The sequence below is a fragment of the Rosa rugosa genome, chromosome 1 (assembly GCF_958449725.1).
Source record: "Rosa rugosa chromosome 1, drRosRugo1.1, whole genome shotgun sequence".
In the NCBI taxonomy this organism is placed as follows: domain Eukaryota; kingdom Viridiplantae; phylum Streptophyta; class Magnoliopsida; order Rosales; family Rosaceae; genus Rosa; species Rosa rugosa.
In genome coordinates this window covers 48,577,556-48,600,011 of record NC_084820.1, presented here as the reverse complement: position 1 = coordinate 48,600,011, position 22,456 = coordinate 48,577,556, and the positions used below count along the sequence as shown (strand labels likewise).

At 38.1% G+C, this 22,456-nt stretch overlaps 1 protein-coding gene and 2 long non-coding RNA genes across 3 annotated transcripts in view; 1 reads left to right on the top strand and 2 right to left on the bottom strand.

Annotated features, from left to right (window-relative positions):
• LOC133739724 (uncharacterized) overlaps positions 1 to 22,456 on the bottom strand; it is a 57,518-nt gene that overhangs the window by 7,209 nt on the left and 27,853 nt on the right. The window lies entirely within an intron of this gene.
• Positions 1,609 to 21,613, top strand: LOC133725209 (uncharacterized). The gene is made up of 2 exons (XR_009854316.1): positions 1,609 to 1,786; positions 21,209 to 21,613. It is a non-coding gene; the product is annotated as an uncharacterized LOC133725209 (long non-coding RNA).
• LOC133725208 (uncharacterized) lies at positions 7,752 to 16,137 on the bottom strand. Its single transcript, XM_062152363.1, has one exon. The coding sequence runs from the start codon at positions 14,340 to 14,342 to the stop codon at positions 8,838 to 8,840; it is 5,505 nt and encodes a 1,834-aa protein (XP_062008347.1). The 5' UTR covers positions 14,343 to 16,137; the 3' UTR covers positions 7,752 to 8,837.

Genomic DNA, 22,456 nt, shown 5'->3' with positions numbered 1-22,456 from the left:
TTTGTAAATATTGTATATATATTCTTTGTTCATTTGTCTAACGTTTTATTTTTCAGGAATTAATAAGGCCCTAATCCCCGGTTGAGAACGATCCCTACTTATTCTTTCTACATTGATAGGGTTTTAAATTAAGCACTAAGTTTTGTGCAGGTCATAGGGTATTGGTTCAACATGTATATTAATTTTGTAAAGAAAAATATTCAACATGAGTGGACATCCTATTCAAGTTGTAAATGTCTTAGAAATTGTTTTTGCTTAACTGGATGCGTGTTGGTATTTTGAAATTGGTCAAAAATGATTCTTCCAAAATTTTCGGCTTTTGCTTCATTTACGCTCTTTGTTCTTGATGACTGCAACTGTTTCTTTAAACTTTGATCTTCTTTCCTTAAGTGGCTTATGCAGATTCTACTTGCTTGGGTTTTCTTTACAATGACCGCAATTAGTTCTTTAAAGTTTAGTTTTCCTTCTTTAGAGCCGTAGTGTGGTTGATTCTGCAGATTCTAGTTGTTCATAAAAAGTAGTTTTTATTGTTTTGTTATTATTTTATGTAAACGTATTAATAATGACTATCGAATTGTGCGAGGCCAGCCGCTCTCCCTCGTGTTGCGCCACGAGTCGGTCGACCACTTGGCCCGGATGGTTTACCGTTCATTGGGCCACTCTTTGCTCCTAGGGTTCACCCCCCTTGTTACTGGTCCTGAGGCCGTGCGGTCACTGATGCCACTTTCCGCATTCTTCGCCTACAGGTATAGCATTTCAAAATTATTTAAATTTAAATTATGTGAGCAATATTTGAAGTGAAGACATAGTCACCTGTATAATATTGTAGGATATTGTTCCACATGCTCGTCCTCATTCTGCGCCACGGGGGGCTGGTCGACCACTGGGTCTGGACGGTTTACCATTCATTGGGCCATTGTTTGCTCCTAGAGCTCACTCTCTAGTTTTTTATGATGAGGGCCTTTTGGTCACTGATCCTATTTTTGTGCCACGCATTCTTCGTCTTCAGGTATAGCGTTTAGTTTATTGTGTTTCCGCACTTTAGTTTATTTTTGCAACAAGTCTTCTGAAAGAATTATCTTACATTTTTTAAGGTGTTTGTTTTTCCTCCTTTTCGATGATATGTTGTCTAATATGCTAGCTACAGCAATACTCAGGCATTTTGATTCTTAAATCTTAATTAATGAAAATTTTGTATTCAATTAATTTGTGTTTTTTGTGTGTTCCAAGTTACTGATCTTAGTACTCTAGTAGCTCGAGAGTCAGTTCCCAATTCCCATTAAACTAGCTGTGTTAGAACATAGGAATTGATTATAGCTACGCTGAATGTGGGGGTTTACTAGTAAGTTGATTAAGGAAATAGTTCAGTACTCTTTATGGCATAGAAGCATCTCTCTCTAAAAAGTATTTTCTAGAAATGGTAAAAGGTAGAATTTCAGATGAGTACTTATTATACTCTTACCTAAAGCTCACCTCCCCTTAGGAATAGTAACTCTCTTAGGAATATTGCCTTTACGTTTTTGCCCTCACTGTTTCTCGTGTGCTTTTCCGCCTTTTCCCTTATTCCCTCATCTAAATGTTTATCTCCTCTTCGATCTCTTTTTTTTTTTTTTTTTTTTTTCAGTTTGGGGGTTGGTTTTGTCACAGCCAGAGCTGTAGAACAGCTGAGTGAAAGAAAAGGATAGAAAGTTGGGAACGATTTCAAACTGGAGGTGAAGTACATCGCTTTTGGTTTTTGGGTTAACATCTTTTCAGAATTGCATTGATAGAAGCAGGAGAGTGTCAGGTCAGTTGCCCTCTCTCAATTTTTCTTTTCCCAGGTTTAATTTATGGAAGATCCCAATTTTGTATTTCTACGGTCTCAAATCCCTAGCTTTGTTAATTAAACAGTTTGGTTATTGGGTTTAGGGTTCATGAATATAAAAAAAAAAAACGTTGCTTTCATTGTGGTGCATACTAATACTGTTGAATTGAAGTCAAATTCCTAATCTTAAAATGGGTCAACTATGCAAGTTCTTTCAAGGGGAAATGATCATTTACCCAATTTCAGCTTAAAATTGCCCACTTGCTCCACTAACAGTTTTTTAACCTCATTTACCCAAAACACTGTAAGGGATTATTTCCCTAATACCCAATTAATTCTTTTTTTATTCTTTTTATTTATTTTTGGGACTTTTTTGCCCTCTCCTTCTTTCTCACTTAGAGAGAGAAGTCATCCTCCACCTTGCTGTGCTCCGGTGACCAGTGGTCGGCCGCGGTCTCCGGTGACCCGAGTCTCGCGTCCAGTGACCGGAATCTGACAACCAGTCACCGGAATCCCGAATCCGACTGCCGGACTCCGGTGACCGGATTCCGACGTCTGATTTTATTACCCCCCCAATAATACTTAGTAATCATATTATTGACCCCAATAATCATATTATTGCTCCCCAATAAACTTGTTATTGGGATCAATAATTAGTGAAAAATGAAAATGTTTCGAATTTGAAAGCTTTCGGAGGTTTATCCAAATAAATAATTTTATTATTGCCCTCCAATAATTTTATTATTTCCCCAATAAACATTTTATTGCCCCTCAGTAATCTTATTATTGCCTTCCAATAATCTTATTATTGCCCTCCAAGAATCATATTATTTGCCCTCAAGTGAATTGCATAAACTCCCAAAACCAAAATGAATACACTACAGACACAATTGATCAACTTATATGTTCAATTGTACATGTTCACTTTTTTTTCTTTTTTTTCCCTTCCCCATTCCGGAAGCTCACAGTATACCAAAAAAAAATAAAAATTCTATGGGCACCCAGAAATTGCTCTGGACACCCACCGGAGTGTGAGGCCGGCAATTCGGGTCTCTTCTGATCGAGGCTCTGGGTTCTCTGAGGCGAAGGCTTGGAAGTTGACGAGGACTTTGAGGTGGAAATGGGGTTGGGCTTCGATTGGGGAGGTTTCGAGGCGCAGCCGACTCCTCCTCCTTCGCTGCTGTCCCATAATTTGCTCTGGGCACCAGATCGGATCTACAGGGGATGAAATTGTTATGGGAACTTCGTCGACAGCCGTCAGGTGGGTGGATAAAGATGGTCGACGATGGCAAAGCGGCGATCGGAGAGGTCAGAGAGGTCGATGGTGGGGATTGGTTGGGCGTCGATGATGGCAGAGCGGCGATCGGAGTGGAGGTCGGAGAGGTCGATGGTGGGGATTGGTTGGGCGACGGGTCGGGTCGTCGGTGAGGGGGATGGAGGAGAGACCCGAGTCTGGAGAGAGAAATCGGTGAGAGGGATGGAAGGGGGGAGAGAGAGAGAGATGTGTAATTTATTAATTAAAATGAGGGTAATAATGTCAATAGATGTTAGATTGGGTAAGTGGGATTAAAAAACTCTTAGTGGAGTAAGTGGGCAATTTTGAAGCTGAAATTGGGTAAGTGGTCACGGCCCCTTCTTTCAATGGTCTTGAAACATTTGATGACTAAAAAATTGTTTTATTTTTTTACCAGTGATGAACTTCCAACTTTTATGTTTGATAATGAAAACTATAAACTCATTTTTTTTTTAAAACTCAATTAAGGCAGGGAGCTCATTATGTGATTCATTTTGGAACAAATTGACCAACATTGGATTTGCCTTCATCCTCATCTACTTCTTTGTGAACATAACAGGTCATTTTAGTTGTATTCATGTGTAATTGTATAGCTGCTATATGAGTTGGGTGGCATTACATCTCTAGAGTTTGAAAAGATATATGCAGTCAATTATATGGCAAAGTTAGCTCTTTGCTTTATTTCAGCAACCTTGATTGTATATCACTTTCTTCACATGTTAGGAAGTTAGAAATAAAGTGGATACATATGTGTTATGAAAATATTAAACACACCTGGAATGACTATTATTCAGTTGAAAGGTTGTCGCATTATCAAATTCAACTTACAACTTCCAAGTATTTGGCCTCATTCTAAAAAAAAATATTAAAAAATATATTTGCATGTTCTTTGAACTTCTATCCATCCTTGAGAACTTACAAATTGACATGATACATTTTTCATCTACTGCAGTTTCTCAATAAACAGATGATAATTGTTATATGGATTAAATTCAGTTTACTCCCTTGAACTTTGGCCTAAAATCAGATTGGTCCCTCTTTCTGAAAATCGATTACGTCGGTCCCTATACTCTCAAATGACATCACCCGAGTCCAAAATTTGAACTTAACTCGAAACATGACGTCATGTGCTGAGTTGGAGCCGACATAGGGGCCCACTTTTCTGACTTTAAACCCTACAATGAGGGCAAAATAGACATTTCTAATTTTTTTTCTCTTTTTTTTTAAAATTCTCTCTCTCTCTCTCTCTCTCTCTCTCTCTCTCTCTCTCTCTCTCTCTCTCTCTCTCTCTCTCTCTCTCTCTCTCTCTCTCTCTCTCTCTCTCTCTCTCTCTCTCTCTCTCTCTCTCTCTCTCTCTCTCTCTCTCTCTCTCTCGTAGCCCTCAAGGCCCAAGCTCCAATGAGCCTAGAAGGAGTCTCAGCCTCACCCCCATCGCCAAATCTGCTAGCGCCGCCACCATGAATGTCACCGCCACCGCCTACTTGGTTGCCACCGCTACTGCCACATTGGTCGTCACGCTCACCACAAAACCTGCCTCCGAGACTAGGACCACCACTCCAGTCACCAAAACCAATCTGCGCAAACAAAGAACGATCTGGGGAGACCCAAACACTCTTCTGTCACCAACCATCATCATCATCCCCTACAGTGATACCACCACCAACAACATCGCCCATTGTATGGACGCCAACCTCTAGCACCAGCCGAAAACCTGAGAGCCCAATTCTCTGATCAAACCAACCCGAGTCTAAGGAATCTTGCAGCCCCCCGTCGACAGCGTCACCATGCCCAAATGCTGCATCGAAGAGGAGAGTGGACTCAACGACAACGAAGAGGAGAGTGGACTCGGCGCCGTGGCTCTGCAGCGACGAGTTACCTCGTGTTCGAAACAGGTGCGCGATTCCTCTCTGCTCGCTAAACCTAGGGTTTGATTGGGTGGTGGTGGCGGAGATGGTGGTGAACTCGGCGTCTTCAAGGCTGATAGGGTGGTTGGTGTCCACTGAGTGGACTCGGAGGAAGAACATTGCGAATCGCTGAGTCGACTCACACGGGGAAGAGAGAGAAGCGCGACAGTGTTTATGGTGGCTTGATGGCACGTCTTAAAAGATGCACAACTTAAACCTTGCACTCAAACATCATCGTTGGTAATATAGTGATCAAGCAAGGGTCATTACCCGCTGAAGATTGTTTCTAAACTGCTAATCAAAAATCACAAACTACTCTAAACTATGCTACTGAACAGTTAACGAAAATAAATTAAGTAACTAATCTAGACTCAATGGAATTTTCTGAAACTTTTACAGGACACTAAAAACACATTGAAAAACAAGTACACAAAATTTCAAAACAATTGGAGTTGATTTGCTATATGAAATAATTCACGTAAAACTGAACACAGAAAGCTAATCAAACAGAAACAGATTTTATAAGATTCTAAAACTGTTAATAGAAACAAAGCTAAGGACTCATTCTCTACCACCGAACATATTCATTCATATCAAAGCTCAGTTATGGAATTCTAATTCTCAATTGAATTTACCCGAAATTAACTCACAAGCTCGAGTTAACCCATTACCCTTTCTTAGTTCCTCGTTAAGTGAATACAAGCTCACCACTTAATCTATTTTCGAATATGCAACCTAGACACAAGCTCGCTAAGTTTAACATATCAAAATCATTAAGCAAGAAAAGGGTTTGGATAAATCTAGGGTCACAAGTACGTTGGTAGTCTTGCTAAACCTATGGTTTGAGTCACATGTAATTCGTGAAAACATTTTGCTACTCAATTGGAATGAACACAAGACATATACGAATCTAGTGTTACTCCTAGCATTAGAATCCTAACTTATTCATTTAGTTGCGCACCTAAGCAAATAAGTAAAGATTCATCTTGTAGATACGGTGAATCAAACACTCAATTGACAATATAGAAAACCAAAAACTGAATTATTAATATGAATTGAACATGTTCGGGGCTTTGAAATCGCCCCTAGCTACAAAAGTATTTAGCTAGACATAGTTATGATGAAAACAAAAACTAGAAGAAAAGAAAAGGAAGAGATGATAGCTGGATGATGGCAGAAGGGGTGTCGTTCTTTCTCCTCTTGTGCTGCAGACATAAGTCTAAACTAAATGTCTCTCTCTATCTTCTGCTCTCCCCTTCTCTGTTCTGCCGTTCTCTTCTGCTCTCCCCTCTATTTATCTAGTCATATAGTGCTCCTAGCACTAGTTATTGCAGCTGGAAATATTGCTCCTAGCACTAGTTATTGCAGCTGGAAATATTTCTTTCATATAGTGCTCCTAGCACTAGTTATTGCAGCTGGAAATATTGCTCCTAGCACTAGTTATTGCAGCTGAAAGTGTTTCTTTTTCAAAGATGGATGGCTGCAACTTTTCAAGTTAGGTGTGCTGCCACTTCAGATTCTCGGAATGTCTGACCTTGCTGTACTAATTCGGCCATAACTTTTTGTACAAAAATGATATGGACAAACCGTTAAAAGTTCTGGAAACTAGACATCCAAGGCTTTCCAACCATATAAAGCTCACTTTCTCACTCGCTCTGAGCTGTTCTCAGTTTTATTTTGAAGTTGACTGATCTGCACAGGCAGATTTGCTGATTTGGCTTCTTTTCTTCTACTTTGCTCCATAACACCTACAAAACATAAAAATAAAGTAAATGACTCAAATAGATGGAAAACTAGCTAAGAAAACATGAAGAAATTAATATGGAATCATGTATATTTATGAGCTTATCAAATTCCCCCACACTTATCTCTTGCTAGTCCTCGAGCAAAACAAAAGAAACTAATTAGAAAAAACACAAGAACCTAATGTCTTCCAAACATCTCAGAGAACTTACAATGCCCACAAGTATGATCCTCAAAATTTGAATAGTCATATATCAGAATTCAGAACTTCACTTAGAGGCTAATTTATTTTGATAACCATCATGCTCAAAGTATAATGCAGGGACAATCAAACCCACGCAACAAATGAGAACCAACTTCCTCATGGTTCAAACAAGAAATTCACTTAATTTCTCACAGAGATGCTCTCAATTCTTTTCACTCATGATTTTCTGACTCAGCGCACACAATCCTAAGTATTTCTACGTGAGAGAATTGATAATATAATGACAACAAAAAGCTCACGTAGATAACAGGACAAAGAAGGCTCTTTCTGAATATATTATTTTTTTTTTTAGATTTCACGAATGATACTAGCATAAGACCAAATGAACCCAAGCCATAGGCTCATCTCCATGCACAAATCTCCACAGACCAACTGCCGTCCCCAATGATCAAATAGGTCTTTTATTCAGGGTTATAATGGGGCCAATGGTAAAGGTTAAAAGAAAGAAAGGATAGGGAATAACAAAGATCCTAAAGAACTTAGTGGAGCACTAGAAGAACATAAGAGATAACAACTTGTGAAACTCCTCTAGGTAATCAATCTTCGAACACATGAAGCAAGAATTTTTTTTTTTTTTTTTTCAAGGCCAGATGTCATTTGCTTGGGCCTTTGCTTCATTCTAAACCTTTCTTCTAACACTTGTGAAATAGGACAAAGGTCAAATTTTCTTGAACAGGCCTTCAACTCAAAATAAACTCCTTATTCACAAAGGGGGACTAAAATCCATACACAAATTTTTTTTTTTATTTTTTTTTATGGACAAGTCTCACCCCCACACTTGCTTGCAAAAGTACCTCGAACATAAGTATCTCTCTAAAGATTGCTCCACTAATTCATTAGGATAGGGTAAGGATACATCTATACTAAGCTTAGGGTTACGGAATTTGTGGTGATGAAACAAAAGGTTCAATGTAGGCTCAACGGGGTTAACTAGGGGATTGCACAACTTGTGTGCCTAAGGGGACACAGGTTTAATTTGGCTATGGTGGTAAATCCTAGTGCCTATATCCCTTCAAAGGTTCAAACATTAGATTGGCAAAAAGTTTCGACAGGCATGAAAGATGAGTTCTAGCATTCTCTAGTTACATTAAAAGCTGCGGTCAATATGCATAGTCAAGATGAAACGACATGTGAAATCAACAAACCCTCGTCAAGAAAATAGGATGATCTAATAAAGTCACTCAGAAAAGAAAAGCACATATACAGGATCAAACGCTCACAAGGGTAGAAATTAAGTTCAACTTGTCCTAGCATGCATCAATCAATTCTCAAGTATCACATTAGCCTAACCATCAATGCATTTTTGTCAAGCAAAATAATCATAAAAATCCATTAGCAATTACTTGAAATCAAGAATCTGACATATGCTTGTAATCATCTTGTGACCATAGTAAATTTCTGAAAAGTTCAGACTCATGATACTGTTTGGAAGAACCCTAAAGACTCAACAAAGAATAAACCTAAGAACTAGACTCTTTTTTTTTTTTTTTTTTTTTTGGGTAACAAAAAGTTCAAATTCCTTCCCCCCACACTTAAACTAAACATTGTCCTCAATGTTTGATCTAGAATTAATCATGCAACGGTATAGTTAAGTATAGAAGGAAAGACAAAAGCACAACAAAAACAAATATAGTTAAGAAGAGTGGAGAATGCTCCCTCATGTAGACCTCCCAATGCTCTGATCTTTGGACACCGACCTCAAGGTTATAAGCTTTGAATCTCTAGTGTACGTTCCATGCCAAATGCGCACAATCTTCCTCTTCCATTCATTGGGTTGCCTCCCAAGAAGCGCTTGGTTTAACGTCCTCAGCCGGACGAGGCAATTCTTCAATCTTCTTGTGACACTGGTTCGTGAAGGGGCATTACTTCCACATTTTGCATCACAAAAGGCTCATAATAGATCTTCAGTCGATGTCCATTTACCTTGAATATTTTGTTGGTTTTTTCACTACGAATCTCGACTGCACCATGAGAGAAAACATTAGTAATAACAAAAGGACCAACCCAACGAGAGCGCAGTTTACCTGGAAACAATTTAAGGCGAGAATGGAAGAGAATAACTTTTTGTCCTACAACAAAAGTTTTCCTTGTGATCATTTTGTCATGAAACGCCTTTGTTTTCTCCTTGTATATTCTTGAACTCTCATAGGCATCATTGCGTATTTCCTCAAGCTCATTCAATTGCAGCTTTCTTTGCTCACCAGCCGCATCCAAGTTCATATTGCACCGCTTCACTGCCCAATATGCCCTATGCTCCAACTCAACCGGAAGGTGACACGGTTTTCCATAGACCATTCTGAATGGTGACATCCCAATTGGTGTCTTGTAAGCTGTTCTATATGCCCATAATGCATCATCAAGTCGCAAGCTCCAATCTTTCCTATTCGGATTCACGGTCTTTTCCAAAATTTGCTTTACCTCACGGTTAGAAACTTCTGCTTGGCCACTTGTTTGAGGATGATACGGCGTTGAAACCTTATGTGTGATGTTGTATTTCCTCAACAATGCCTCAAATGATCTATTGCAAAAGTGACTTCCTCCATCACTGATGATAGCTCTTGGCGTTCCAAATCTAGTAAAGATGTTAGATTTAACAAAATCTACAACAACTTTAGAATCATTAGTCCGGGTGGCTTTAGCTTCCACCCATTTGGAAACGTAATCAACAGCTAAAAGAATGTAAAGGTTACCATACGAGGACAGAAAAGGTCCCATGAAATCTATGCCCCAAACATCAAAAAGTTCAACAACAAGAATAGGAGTTTGTGGCATTTGGTTTCTAGCACCTAAATTACCTGTTCGTTGACAACGATCACATGACTTGCAAAACTCAAATGCATCCTTGAATAAGGTAGGCCAATAAAATCCACTCTCAAGTACCTTGAGAGCCGTCCTTTTTGCTCCAAAATGACCACCACATGCATAGGAATGACAAAAAGTAAGAATAGAGAGAAATTCAGAGTTAGGTATGCACCTTCTTATCAACTGATCCGCACAATGTTTCCATAAGTAAGGATCATCCCACACATAATACTTGGCAGTCTTGGTAAGCTTGTCCTTTTGAGCCTTTGTAAAATCATCCGGAAACTTCTTGGTTACTTTGTAGTTGACGATATCTGCATACCAAGGTTCCAAAATTTCTAAGTGAAAAAGTTGCTCATCCGGAAAACTTTCATGCAAAGGCAATAGATCCTCCTCTGCATTTGAACCATTTACAAGTCGACTTAGGTGATCTGCTACCACATTCTCACTTCCCTTCTTATCCTTGATTTCCAAATCAAACTCTTGTAAGAGAAGCATCCACCTAATAAGTCTCGGCTTTGCATCCTTCTTTGTAAGAAGATACTTCAAAGCTGCATGGTCAGAAAACACAATCACTTTAGTACCAATTAAATATGAACGAAATTTCTCTAAAGCGAAAATAACAGCTAAAAGTTCCTTCTCTGTAGTTGAATAATTCAACTGAGCATCATTAAGAGTCCGAGATGCATAGTAGATAACATGTGAAAGCTTGTTCACACGTTGGCCCAAAACAGCACCTACAGCATAGTCAGAGGCGTCACACATTAGCTCAAAGGGCAAATTCCAATCTGGAGGAGTGATGATAGGTGCTGTGGTTAACAACTCCTTAAGTTTCTCGAAAGCTTTCTTGCATTTCTCATCAAACTCAAATGCCACTTCCTTTTGTAACAACCTACATAAGGGTCTTGATATTTTTGAGAAGTCCTTGATGAATCGCCTATAGAAACCTGCATGTCCAAGAAAAGAACGAACCTCTCTCACACTTGTGGGAGAGGGTAAGGAACGTACAAGATCTATTTTTGATTTATCAACTTCTATGCCCTTAGCAGAAATAACGTGCCCTAAAACAATACCTTGATCAACCATGAAATGGCATTTTTCCCAATTTAAAACAAGGTTACTTTCAATGCAACGATTAAGCACAAGAGATAGATTATCCAAGCATTTATCGAAAGAATCACCATAAACACTAAAATCATCCATGAATACTTCTATGATGTTTTCGACAAAATCTGAAAATATACTTACCATACATCTCTGAAACGTTGCAGGCGCGTTACAGAGTCCAAAAGGCATCCTCCAGTATGCAAAAGTCCCAAAAGGACAAGTGAATGTTGTCTTTTCTTGATCCTCCGGAGCAATAGCAATCTGATTGTAACCTGAATAGCCATCAAGAAAGCAATAATGAGAATGACCAGCTAACCTTTCGAGCATCTGATCAATAAAGGGTAGTGGAAAGTGATCCTTGCGAGTTGTTGTGTTTAATTTTCGATAGTCAATACACACCCGCCACCCAGTTTGCACACGTGTAGGCACTAGCTCGTTGTCTTCATTCTTCACAACTGTGATACCAGATCGTTTAGGAACTACCTGCACTGGACTCACCCATTTGCTATCTGAGATGGGGTAGATCACACCCACATCTAGCAACTTTAGTACCTCCTTCTTTACCACCTCCATCATGACAGGATTCAAACGACGTTGAGCTTCCCTTGTTGGTCTTGAACCTTCCTCAAGAAGTATTCTATGCATGCAAGTTGCCGGGCTAATGCCTTTTATATCTGCTATGCTCCATCCAATAGCGGTCTTGTACTCCTTGAGCACAAGAATCAACTTTTCCTCCTCTAATTCTGTGAGGTTTGAGGCAATGATCACAGGTAGTGTTTCTTCCTCTCCCAAAAATGCATATTTCAAGTGATCCGGTAGCGGTTTAAGCTCTAACTTGGGGGCCTGCACCACAGAAGGCAACAACTTTTCAGTAGATAAAGGAAGAGAAGTGAAATCATTGGAATTACCTCCAAACCGTGGTAATGACTCAAGGGCAGCCACAGTTTCCTCAATATCCTCCCTCAACTCAATGTTCCTTTTTGAGTTCTTTGATGTTTCAAACTGTAAGCTTTGAGAGATAGTGGTTTCCAATGCATCCTCACTTATGACTTCAAAGAATTTCTGAGCTAAATCATCAAGAATGTCAATAGAAAAACAAGAATGCAACTCACTAGGATACCTCATAGCTTCAAAGACGTTGAAGCTTATTATGTCACCATCGAACTCCATTGTCAAAGTCCCCTCATAAACATCAATCTTAGTTCTAGCGGTTCTCATGAAAGGTCGGCCTAGAAGGATGGGTGTAGATGTAGATGATGGCTCTTCATCCATCTCTAACACATAAAAGTCTGCTGGAAAGATTAAATCATTTACCTGCACCAAAACATCTTCCAACAAACCTTTGGGATATGCATTAGAACGGTCAGCCAATTGAATAACAACACCATCTTTTTTTATTTCACCAAGACCTAGAGATGCATAAACTGAATAAGGCATGACATTTATAGATGCACCTAAGTCTAACATAGCACGCTCAAACCTGGTGTTACCCATTGTGATGGGAATAGTGAAGCTACCGGGGTCCTTACACTTCGGTGGAAGTTTTTGTTGGAGCACTGCTGAAACATTCTCACTAACCTTCACAGTCTCATTCCCATTTAACCTCCGCTTGGTAGTGCAAAGCTCTTTTAGAAATTTGGCATATTTTGGGACTTGCTTTATTGCATCTAAGAGCGGTATGTTCACTTGGACTTTCCGGAATGTTTCCAAGATCTCCTTTTCAAGTTCCTCTTTCTTTGATTTAGCAAACCTACGCGGAAAAGGAAGACATGAAGTAGTCAAACTTGGAACTGCATTACTAACCTTAGAATCTCTCAAACCCGTGGGTTTAAGGGCTGCCTTTGATGTATTTATGTGATTAGGGGGCTGCCCTAAATTGTCCAAGCACTCATGGTTGTCCTCCTTTGCTACTGTAGCTTCTCCTTGCTCCTCCTCATTATTCATGGCCCTTCGAACTCTTTTTTGCACTCTTGGCTGCTCCAAAACTTCTTTCCCACTTCTTAAGGTCACAGCACTAGCATTCTCAAACCCCCCTTTTGGATTGATCACAGTCTGACTAGGGAGCTTTCCTTGTTGGTGTTGTTGTCCAATTATGTTTGCTAGTTGACTCACTTGACGCTCAAGATTCTCGATAGATTTATCTGTTTTCTGTTGAAAAGATTGTTGAGAGTTAGCTAAAGAAGCAACTAAATCCTCAAGAGACTTACTTGGAGCTTGTTGTTGAGGATGAGGTTGATAAGATGTTTGCGGTCTAGCTTGATAGAATCCAGGTGGGCGATTGTAATTGCTTCCTTGAGGTTGCAAGACATTGTCATTATTGCTCCACCTAAAATTCGGATGATCACGCCACCCTGCATTATAGGTATTAGAGAATGGATCATATTTTGGCCTTTGCTGCCCTTGAAATCCAACCGCATTAGCTTGCTCAAAACCATTTTGCTCCATCAATGACGGACATGTATCAGAAACATGTCCCACCATTGAGCACACACTGCATACTTGCTTTGGAGCGATCACAACCTGTTTCACAAGATTAGTTAGGTTAGCTAATTGTAATTCAATATTAGAATTAGTACTTACCTCTTTGACGCTCTTAAGTGATAGCTCATCCCTTCCTCCAAATTGCCGAGTATTTCCAGCTATGTTCTTTAATAATGCTCTAGCAGTAGTTTGAGTCTTGTCCATGAATGCTCCCCCACTTGCTGCATCAAGCATCACACGATCTGTGCCACACAGTCCTTCATAGAAATATTGTATGAGAAGGTGCTCTGATATTTGATGATTAGGACATGAGGCAACCAAGCACATGAATCTCTCATAGTATTCTCCAAAAGACTCTCCATGCATTTGCCGAATTGCACATATATCCTTCCTTATGCTTGCGGCCTTCGTGGCTGGAAAATATTGCTCAAGGAATGCTTGTTTCACTTGATTCCATGTGGTAAGTGATCCGGAAGGCAAATTGTAAAGCCATTCCTTAGCCTTACCCTCCAATGTAAATGGGAAGGCCCTTAACATAACATGGTTTTCATGGATAGTTGCTGGCTTCATTCCTGAACATACCACATGTAGCTCCTTAAGATGCAAGTTGGCATCTTCTGTTGAGAAGCCATGAAACTTAGGCAAATAGTGAATCATGCCGGACTTTAGCTCAAATCCTCCAGCCTCATTTTGATTTGGATAGGCGATGCACAAAGGTTGTTGTTCTACATCAGGAGTTGCCAACTCTCTCAAAGTACGATTGGCCATGTCTTCTTGCCTCTGTTCTTCCTCTTCCCCGGAACTCAAGTGTGGTGGGGATGGTGGTGGCAAGGATGCCGGTGCTCGCGTTTCCTTGATTGTCCTTCGAAACTCTCTAAGTGTGAGTTCAAGCTCAGGATCATACTCAGCAAGATCAAGGCTCTTATTCCTCCGAGTATGCATGCACAATAAGAGGTATCTAAGACAGAAAAATAAAATAAAAGCAACTAAGTTAATAACCCAATGAAACAGAAAAATAAGACAAACAAAATAGATTAGCTATTTAGGAAAAACAATCCCCGGCGTCACGGCGCCAAAAATTGGCACGTCTTAAAAGATGCACAACTTAAACCTTGCACTCAAACATCATCGTTGGTAATATAGTGATCAAGCAAGGGTCATTACCCGCTGAAGATTGTTTCTAAACTGCTAATCAAAAATCACAAACTACTCTAAACTATGCTACTGAACAGTTAACGAAAATAAATTAAGTAACTAATCTAGACTCAATGGAATTTTCTGAAACTTTTACAGGACACTAAAAACACATTGAAAAACAAGTACACAAAATTTCAAAACAATTGGAGTTGATTTGCTATATGAAATAATTCACGTAAAACTGAACACAGAAAGCTAATCAAACAGAAACAGATTTTATAAGATTCTAAAACTGTTAATAGAAACAAAGCTAAGGACTCATTCTCTACCACCGAACATATTCATTCATATCAAAGCTCAGTTATGGAATTCTAATTCTCAATTGAATTTACCCGAAATTAACTCACAAGCTCGAGTTAACCCATTACCCTTTCTTAGTTCCTCGTTAAGTGAATACAAGCTCACCACTTAATCTATTTTCGAATATGCAACCTAGACACAAGCTCGCTAAGTTTAACATATCAAAATCATTAAGCAAGAAAAGGGTTTGGATAAATCTAGGGTCACAAGTACGTTGGTAGTCTTGCTAAACCTATGGTTTGAGTCACATGTAATTCGTGAAAACATTTTGCTACTCAATTGGAATGAACACAAGACATATACGAATCTAGTGTTACTCCTAGCATTAGAATCCTAACTTATTCATTTAGTTGCGCACCTAAGCAAATAAGTAAAGATTCATCTTGTAGATACGGTGAATCAAACACTCAATTGACAATATAGAAAACCAAAAACTGAATTATTAATATGAATTGAACATGTTCGGGGCTTTGAAATCGCCCCTAGCTACAAAAGTATTTAGCTAGACATAGTTATGATGAAAACAAAAACTAGAAGAAAAGAAAAGGAAGAGATGATAGCTGGATGATGGCAGAAGGGGTGTCGTTCTTTCTCCTCTTGTGCTGCAGACATAAGTCTAAACTAAATGTCTCTCTCTATCTTCTGCTCTCCCCTTCTCTGTTCTGCCGTTCTCTTCTGCTCTCCCCTCTATTTATCTAGTCATATAGTGCTCCTAGCACTAGTTATTGCAGCTGGAAATATTGCTCCTAGCACTAGTTATTGCAGCTGGAAATATTTCTTTCATATAGTGCTCCTAGCACTAGTTATTGCAGCTGGAAATATTGCTCCTAGCACTAGTTATTGCAGCTGAAAGTGTTTCTTTTTCAAAGATGGATGGCTGCAACTTTTCAAGTTAGGTGTGCTGCCACTTCAGATTCTCGGAATGTCTGACCTTGCTGTACTAATTCGGCCATAACTTTTTGTACAAAAATGATATGGACAAACCGTTAAAAGTTCTGGAAACTAGACATCCAAGGCTTTCCAACCATATAAAGCTCACTTTCTCACTCGCTCTGAGCTGTTCTCAGTTTTATTTTGAAGTTGACTGATCTGCACAGGCAGATTTGCTGATTTGGCTTCTTTTCTTCTACTTTGCTCCATAACACCTACAAAACATAAAAATAAAGTAAATGACTCAAATAGATGGAAAACTAGCTAAGAAAACATGAAGAAATTAATATGGAATCATGTATATTTATGAGCTTATCACTTGATAGCTAAATTAAAAGCTATTGATTTTTCTTATTCTCCTGCAAATATGTCAATCGTAGTATAGAGAAATAAGGGTCTCCCGCAGAGGATTAAGTTAAACTAAGTGCTTCAACAAAAGTCAAAAACGTGACTGCAGTTCCTACTGAACAGCAGTCAAAAGACAAACTACGAATCTAACCAAAACAACCCAGAAAAATATGAAAATTTACAGAGACGTACTAGACACACAAGGCGTCTAGCACACAAAATTTGGTGAATTTCGGAGTTGATTTGCTATGGAAATAAAATACAGAAAAACAGATAACAGAAAGAAAGACGAAATTGAAGCAGATTTGAAGTTGGTTGATATCAAGATAATGAAACTAGCTAGGAAGGAAGTATCCACCCCCAACAATCACACACAACACACTTTGTCCAATTTGCTACCAATTAACTTAGTTGAAGACGCTCAGATTGGCTCGGTACGCTTGAACACAACCTATTACCCTTTCTTACTTTGTACGCTAGGCAGGAAGTGCTCTACACCTAGACTATTCCCAAGCAATGCAACCTAAAGGTACGTTTATTAGATTAAACATGCAGAGATCATTAAGTTTAAAAAGAGTTTGAGCAATCACTAGGCATCGCAAATAACTTAGAGCCTTGCTAAACCTAGGATTTTGTTTACTTGCTAGTGAAAACTACCAATTACTTCGCTAGATAATTTGAGGAATCCAACTATTGATCCAGGAATCAAACAATCAAAGTATTAGAACCCTAGCATGCATACTAAGTAGGCCTCCAAAGCATACAAACATAGAATTCATCAATGAGAAATCGGTAAACAAAACCTCAACTTTATTAATTGGAAAACAAATTGAATGTCAAAGCATGTTGTGGATCATGTCTAGGGGCTTCAACGACCCCCTAACTACTGGAAATTTAGTTACACATAATGGAAATCAAAAACACAAAGGAGTTCATGGAGGAAGAAGACAACAAAAATCAGAAAATTGGAAAATACGGATCAGCGATCGATCTCTGGCGTTCCAACGATCGATCGTTTCTGGTGTGATTTTGCAGTCTTGCTTCTTCTTGAGCTCTGGTGCGTCTATGCTTCTTCGTATGTGAGATGATCTTTTCTTGAACGTCCAAGGAGAGATTTTATTCAGTTTGTAACTATTTTCTTCTTTTCTTTTGGGACTCTAACTCCTTAATGTTCTGATTGATTTAGGATTCATTGACATCCTTCTATCCAATAGGAGCAGCCAAGAGAATTAATTGCTGAATATCTTTTCCTTCATATTGCCTTAAGCTTCCTTGATTCATCAAGAGTCCACAATTCTCCATCAATTGCACATATCTCCTTCCTTTTGCTCTTATTTCTTTCCTTACTTCGGAAAACCTAATAAACATAAAAACAACTAAATTAACCAGAAAATAAGATAAACTAACAAAGTAAATATGGGAATTAACAACATTATTATCGCATAATTATGCTCCTATCATGGCTGCGATTGAAGAGAGAGAGGTGGCGATCGTAGGCGGGAGGGAATAAGGCCTTGGGATTGGCAAACCCATTGAGTGTGGGAGGAGGATTGGGCGGCTGAGAGGCAATTGGGGCTACAGAAGGTGTGGAGGGAGCAGGATTGGCAGAGATGGTTTGGGGGTTTAGGGTTTTGAAGCAGTGGTCGCAATAAGGGGGAGGAGAGGGGTTGAGGAGAGGAAGAGCGGAGTAGAGGACGAGAGGAGAGTCACGGAGAATGATTTGGCTGCCTTTGAGCTTGACTGGGGAGGAGGGGGAGAGAGAGAGAGAGAGAGAGAGAAAGAATATAGAGAAAAAAATTAAAAAGAGAAAAAAAATTAGAAAAATTTGAAATGTCTATTTTGCCCTCCTTGTAGGGTTTAAAGTCTGAAAAGTGGGCCCCTATGTCGGCTCCAACTCAGCACATGACGTCATGTTTCTAGTCAAATTCAAATTTTGAACTCGAGTGATGTCATTTGAGAGTATAGGGACCAACGTAATCGATTTTCAGAAAGAGGGACCAATTTGATTTTAGGCCCAAAGTTCAAGAGAGTAAACTGAATTTAATCCTTGTTATATATCATCCCTTCATGCCTTCATGAGTCAATCATAATTGGTGTGTTTGAACTATATGGTTTAAGATTTAGCACTATACAACTCAGATTGAGAGAGTTAAACAAAAAAAAAACTATTAATTCTTCTGTAATTAGATTTTCATATTATGGTTACTTAGATGTAGCGCTACATTTCCATAAAAATTATATATATTTATAGTAATGTAAAAACAGAATCATTTTGCTTATTGGTACATATATGCATTGGCTAGGATATATGAATGCATGTACCAACTTATTATATCTGGTAGATTAAGCCATGAAATCATTTGGATCCCTTTAATATGATTGTTTTTATTAAGAAAATGAGTGATTTCTTGAGTTGAGTAGTATTATGTGTTTGGCTGCTTCAGCTCTAGCATTTTTATCATTCTGGAGAATTCTCACCAATTTTCACTTTTGCTAATGGATTGATATGCTCAAGCTTTTTCCCATTAATCCAATCATGAGTCTCGGCCTTCAGAGCCAGAGGGTTATGGTAACTCTTAGAGAAAAAGCGGGAAGTTATTCCTTGGCAAGACAAGTTTCCTTCACATAATCTCTTTAGCTCCAATATGCATCATCACATAAACATATTACAGTTCAAGTTGTTCATTGCCATATAACATGGGTAGCACTAGCAGCTGGGATCATATGTATTTCTTTAGACTGACATTGACAAAGTCCTTTGCAGATATAGAGAGACCAATCTGATAAACCATATTCTCCAGCAATAAAGCCTTATCATTGTTACATGTATATGCTATTCATTTTGTTATATTTAATTACTGATTGCTACACAAAAAATTTTGGAAAAAAATAATCCTTAAATAACAAACAGATTATAATATGCACGATACAAGGTATATGTATAGACATATAGAGAAATGATGACTGTTCTGGAAGCAAAACCATAGCATCATTGAGAATATGTCATCCCAACAAAGTATGGGATTATGTTTAGATCTTCAAGGATCATCCATTTTAGTGGTAATGTTCACTTTAGTTTACTACAGCTTTAGTTGTCTGGGATGATATCCTTTTGAATTTGATTGATGTGAAGGCACAATTCAGTTGGGATTGCAGTGCCTTTGTGTTCTTTGTTTGATTGTTTCCATGTTCAAATCACATGTATTATAGATTTTCAGAGACCTGCACTTTGGTATTGAACATTTGAACTTAGGTAGCACAACATGTCTATATGCATTCTTCCTCCCAATATATTATGGTTGGTATCAATACATGATGCATTGCAAACAAATTTAGATATAAACATGAATGTGTAAGAACCTTACTTTCAAGAGCTTCAAACCATCTTCCAGATTCTGCTACTTTCAATCCAATTGATTATTCTACCCAATAAATTATCCAACACAGGTCAAATCACAAAGAAATAATGTTCCAGATTTTCATGAAAAACGCATCTTGTGTTTCTATAGAAGTTTTAGGCATTTGATATAGTCATTAGTTTTGAAGAAATTGAAAAATACATTCTGGTTTTTAGGTTGATTTACTTAGAGTAAATCTGTGTGACAGAACTTGCACTAAATGTTTCATATGTGTGTGACAAAATAAACATTGGTTGGGTAAGATTAAATTTGAATTGCATCGATCTGTGCACAAATAACTACACTTCCTATTTCTGCATACCAAAAAAAAAAAAATAGCCTTAGCCTCTCCATGAATCCTACTGTAGATTGGCATAGTTGTTTCCATCTTCCAGTTGTTGTGAATTTGGCTCGTTGATATGCCTAAGTTGATTAGGATTCAAGGCAAAACCAGATGGGTAAATGAAGATTAGTGCGCACAGGAATTCTTCTAGTATCCTAATGGGTTTTGGAATAGGAAGAGTTATTCCTATTAATTTAGACCTGGAAAGTAAGTTCTATTCTAGTTAGGAATAGGAAAGCTAGCTCTCTTTCCTTGTTCTAATAGTTTTAGGAATCCTAATGTGACATGTTTGTAACCAGCACCTATAATCTATAAATAGGGCTGCAGGGAGGTCACATAACGTGTCCTCAGATCAGAGAAGAGATCAAAGAGAGATCTCAGAGAGTTCTTAGCTACATATAAACACAGGGGCAGGGAGAGCCAAGGGTGATAGAGAGATCTAGCAAAGGGGTTGGGGATTAGCATAGGGATTTCAATAAGTACTTGTAATCAAGTTGTTATCTCCATAGTGCTAGTGATTCTCAAGAGAGATCACATAGAGGACGTAGGCAAAGTTTTTGTCGAACCTCTATAAAATTCTGTGTTCGTGTGCTGTGGTTTTTCTTGCTGTGATATTTTGCATCATCATCCTATTACTATTTGCAGTCATAAGTCTATAAAGAGAAACAAGGTTCTGGGTAAAAGGTGCATATTTACTACACCAGTGACGACACTTTAGCTGAGACTTCTAAAGAACTGTTACATGCTGAAAATAGTGAATCTGACATTATAGAATCAGCTAAGGAATCATCCAAGGAGCTGATGTAATATAGTTAGTGTTAACTGCAAGCATAACCAGTTTTTTGCCAAGTCTAACCATTTTTTGCTATATGTATATAAACACCTACTTGATTAGCATATGCAACTTTGAAATCTGGCCAAGGCTTCTAAAAACATCAATGTCCAAACTCTTAGAAGTAACAGCATTTAAGAAAGCTTCCCCAGGATTCAACTTTTGCATGTAAAACTTTTGTGACCTTCAGTAACACCATTTGTTATTAACTGTTAGTAGCAATATTTATTTGTTTTTCTTTTGAGTTTGGTAATTGATGTTTTTATGGGACTTGGTGTTATGTTATGCTTTAAATCCTTTTCTACTCCTATATTTCACAATCATGACGAGTTTCGATCTACAAACTAAATCAGGCATTTGTGGCAACCGTCTCTGCCACCACTTATATTGTACTTATTTCTTTTCTGATGCTCTTTGAGGAAGGGAGCCTTTAAACTTATAAAATTTATATTCTTTGCAGAGACAATAAGCGTTGAAGAGGTATCTTGAATATGAATATGAAGAACCTTGAGCAAACAGTATTTATACTTGAAGTAACTAGATGATAGCCCTGCCTACAAAATAGTTTTAACGGTGAAGAATATGTGCAGTATGTGAAGTGATAGTATTTTGATCATTACTTGAAATAACTAGATGACTACCCTGACTACAAACATAGTTTTTTACTTTGAAGAATAATGTGCAATTTGCAAAGTGAACATAAGCTGATCTGTGATCATCAGACAAACCTCAAAGTTCCTTGTTTCATATGCGTGACTTTAAAGAATATTTTGTCAGTCCAGGTGCAATGTACGTAGATATTTTGGATTCCCTGAATCTGTTGTCCTCATAATTCAGACATAATTCATTGATGCTATTATTTTCATTTGGAATGTTGTCATTTGGATCTTTATTGTGGTATGTTTGATGTTAATTAATTAGATGTAGTCCACTACAACCTACCAAAACTAAGTCTTTATTTTGATGTTAATTGTTTTGAATTGTTGTTACTGATCGACCATGCTGGTTGAACTGAGAAATCCAAGTACATATCTACAAAAACTTGTTAAAAGTGTCAAGGTAAAATGCACTTTTGAGACAACAGTGGTAGTGCAGTGCCTCTTCTACATCCAATTTGGAGCTGTACATGTCATTTTCCCTTTTTTCTTTTTCTTTTTTTTATGCCACAAGAAGATATTAAAGCAAGATGGTTTGCAATGCGAAGTTTACTTTATTAAGCGAATGAGATCAAGAACTATGAAGCTGGTTTGTAGTTGTATTGTTGCATTTCTATTCGATCGAATAGATTGAATATTTCTTTTAAGTTGGATGTTTAGCGTTAATATGGTTTCATATGTCAGAATTTGCTTGTATCAATATAAAGCAGCTGGTTGATGGTTGTATTGCTCCATTTTTAGTAATTATGCAGATTGAATCTTTTTGCTTAGCTTAAGATTTCAGTTCTTAGATGATTGCGAAAGCCATAGTTTCTTAATTGGAAGAACATCAGTAAAGATCTCATTACAAGTGTACTTTTTTTTAGATACAGTACCTAATGTGTTTATCCACACCCTTGGGCAAGGGCATAAGGGCATAGCTAGCCTAGGGCGCCTTCTCAATTTTTGAAAAATCCTTAATTAGTCTCAATTTTTAAAATTCAATACAAATTTATCTTAATTAGTTTTAATTATCCTTGAACTTTAATGGAATGAAATAATATTTTACACTA

What these genes read in the sequence shown, in the direction of transcription:
- LOC133725208 (XM_062152363.1), bottom strand. Translation starts at nt 14,342, where the DNA reads ATGCATACTCGGAGGAATAAGAGCCTTGATCTTGCTGAGTATGATCCT.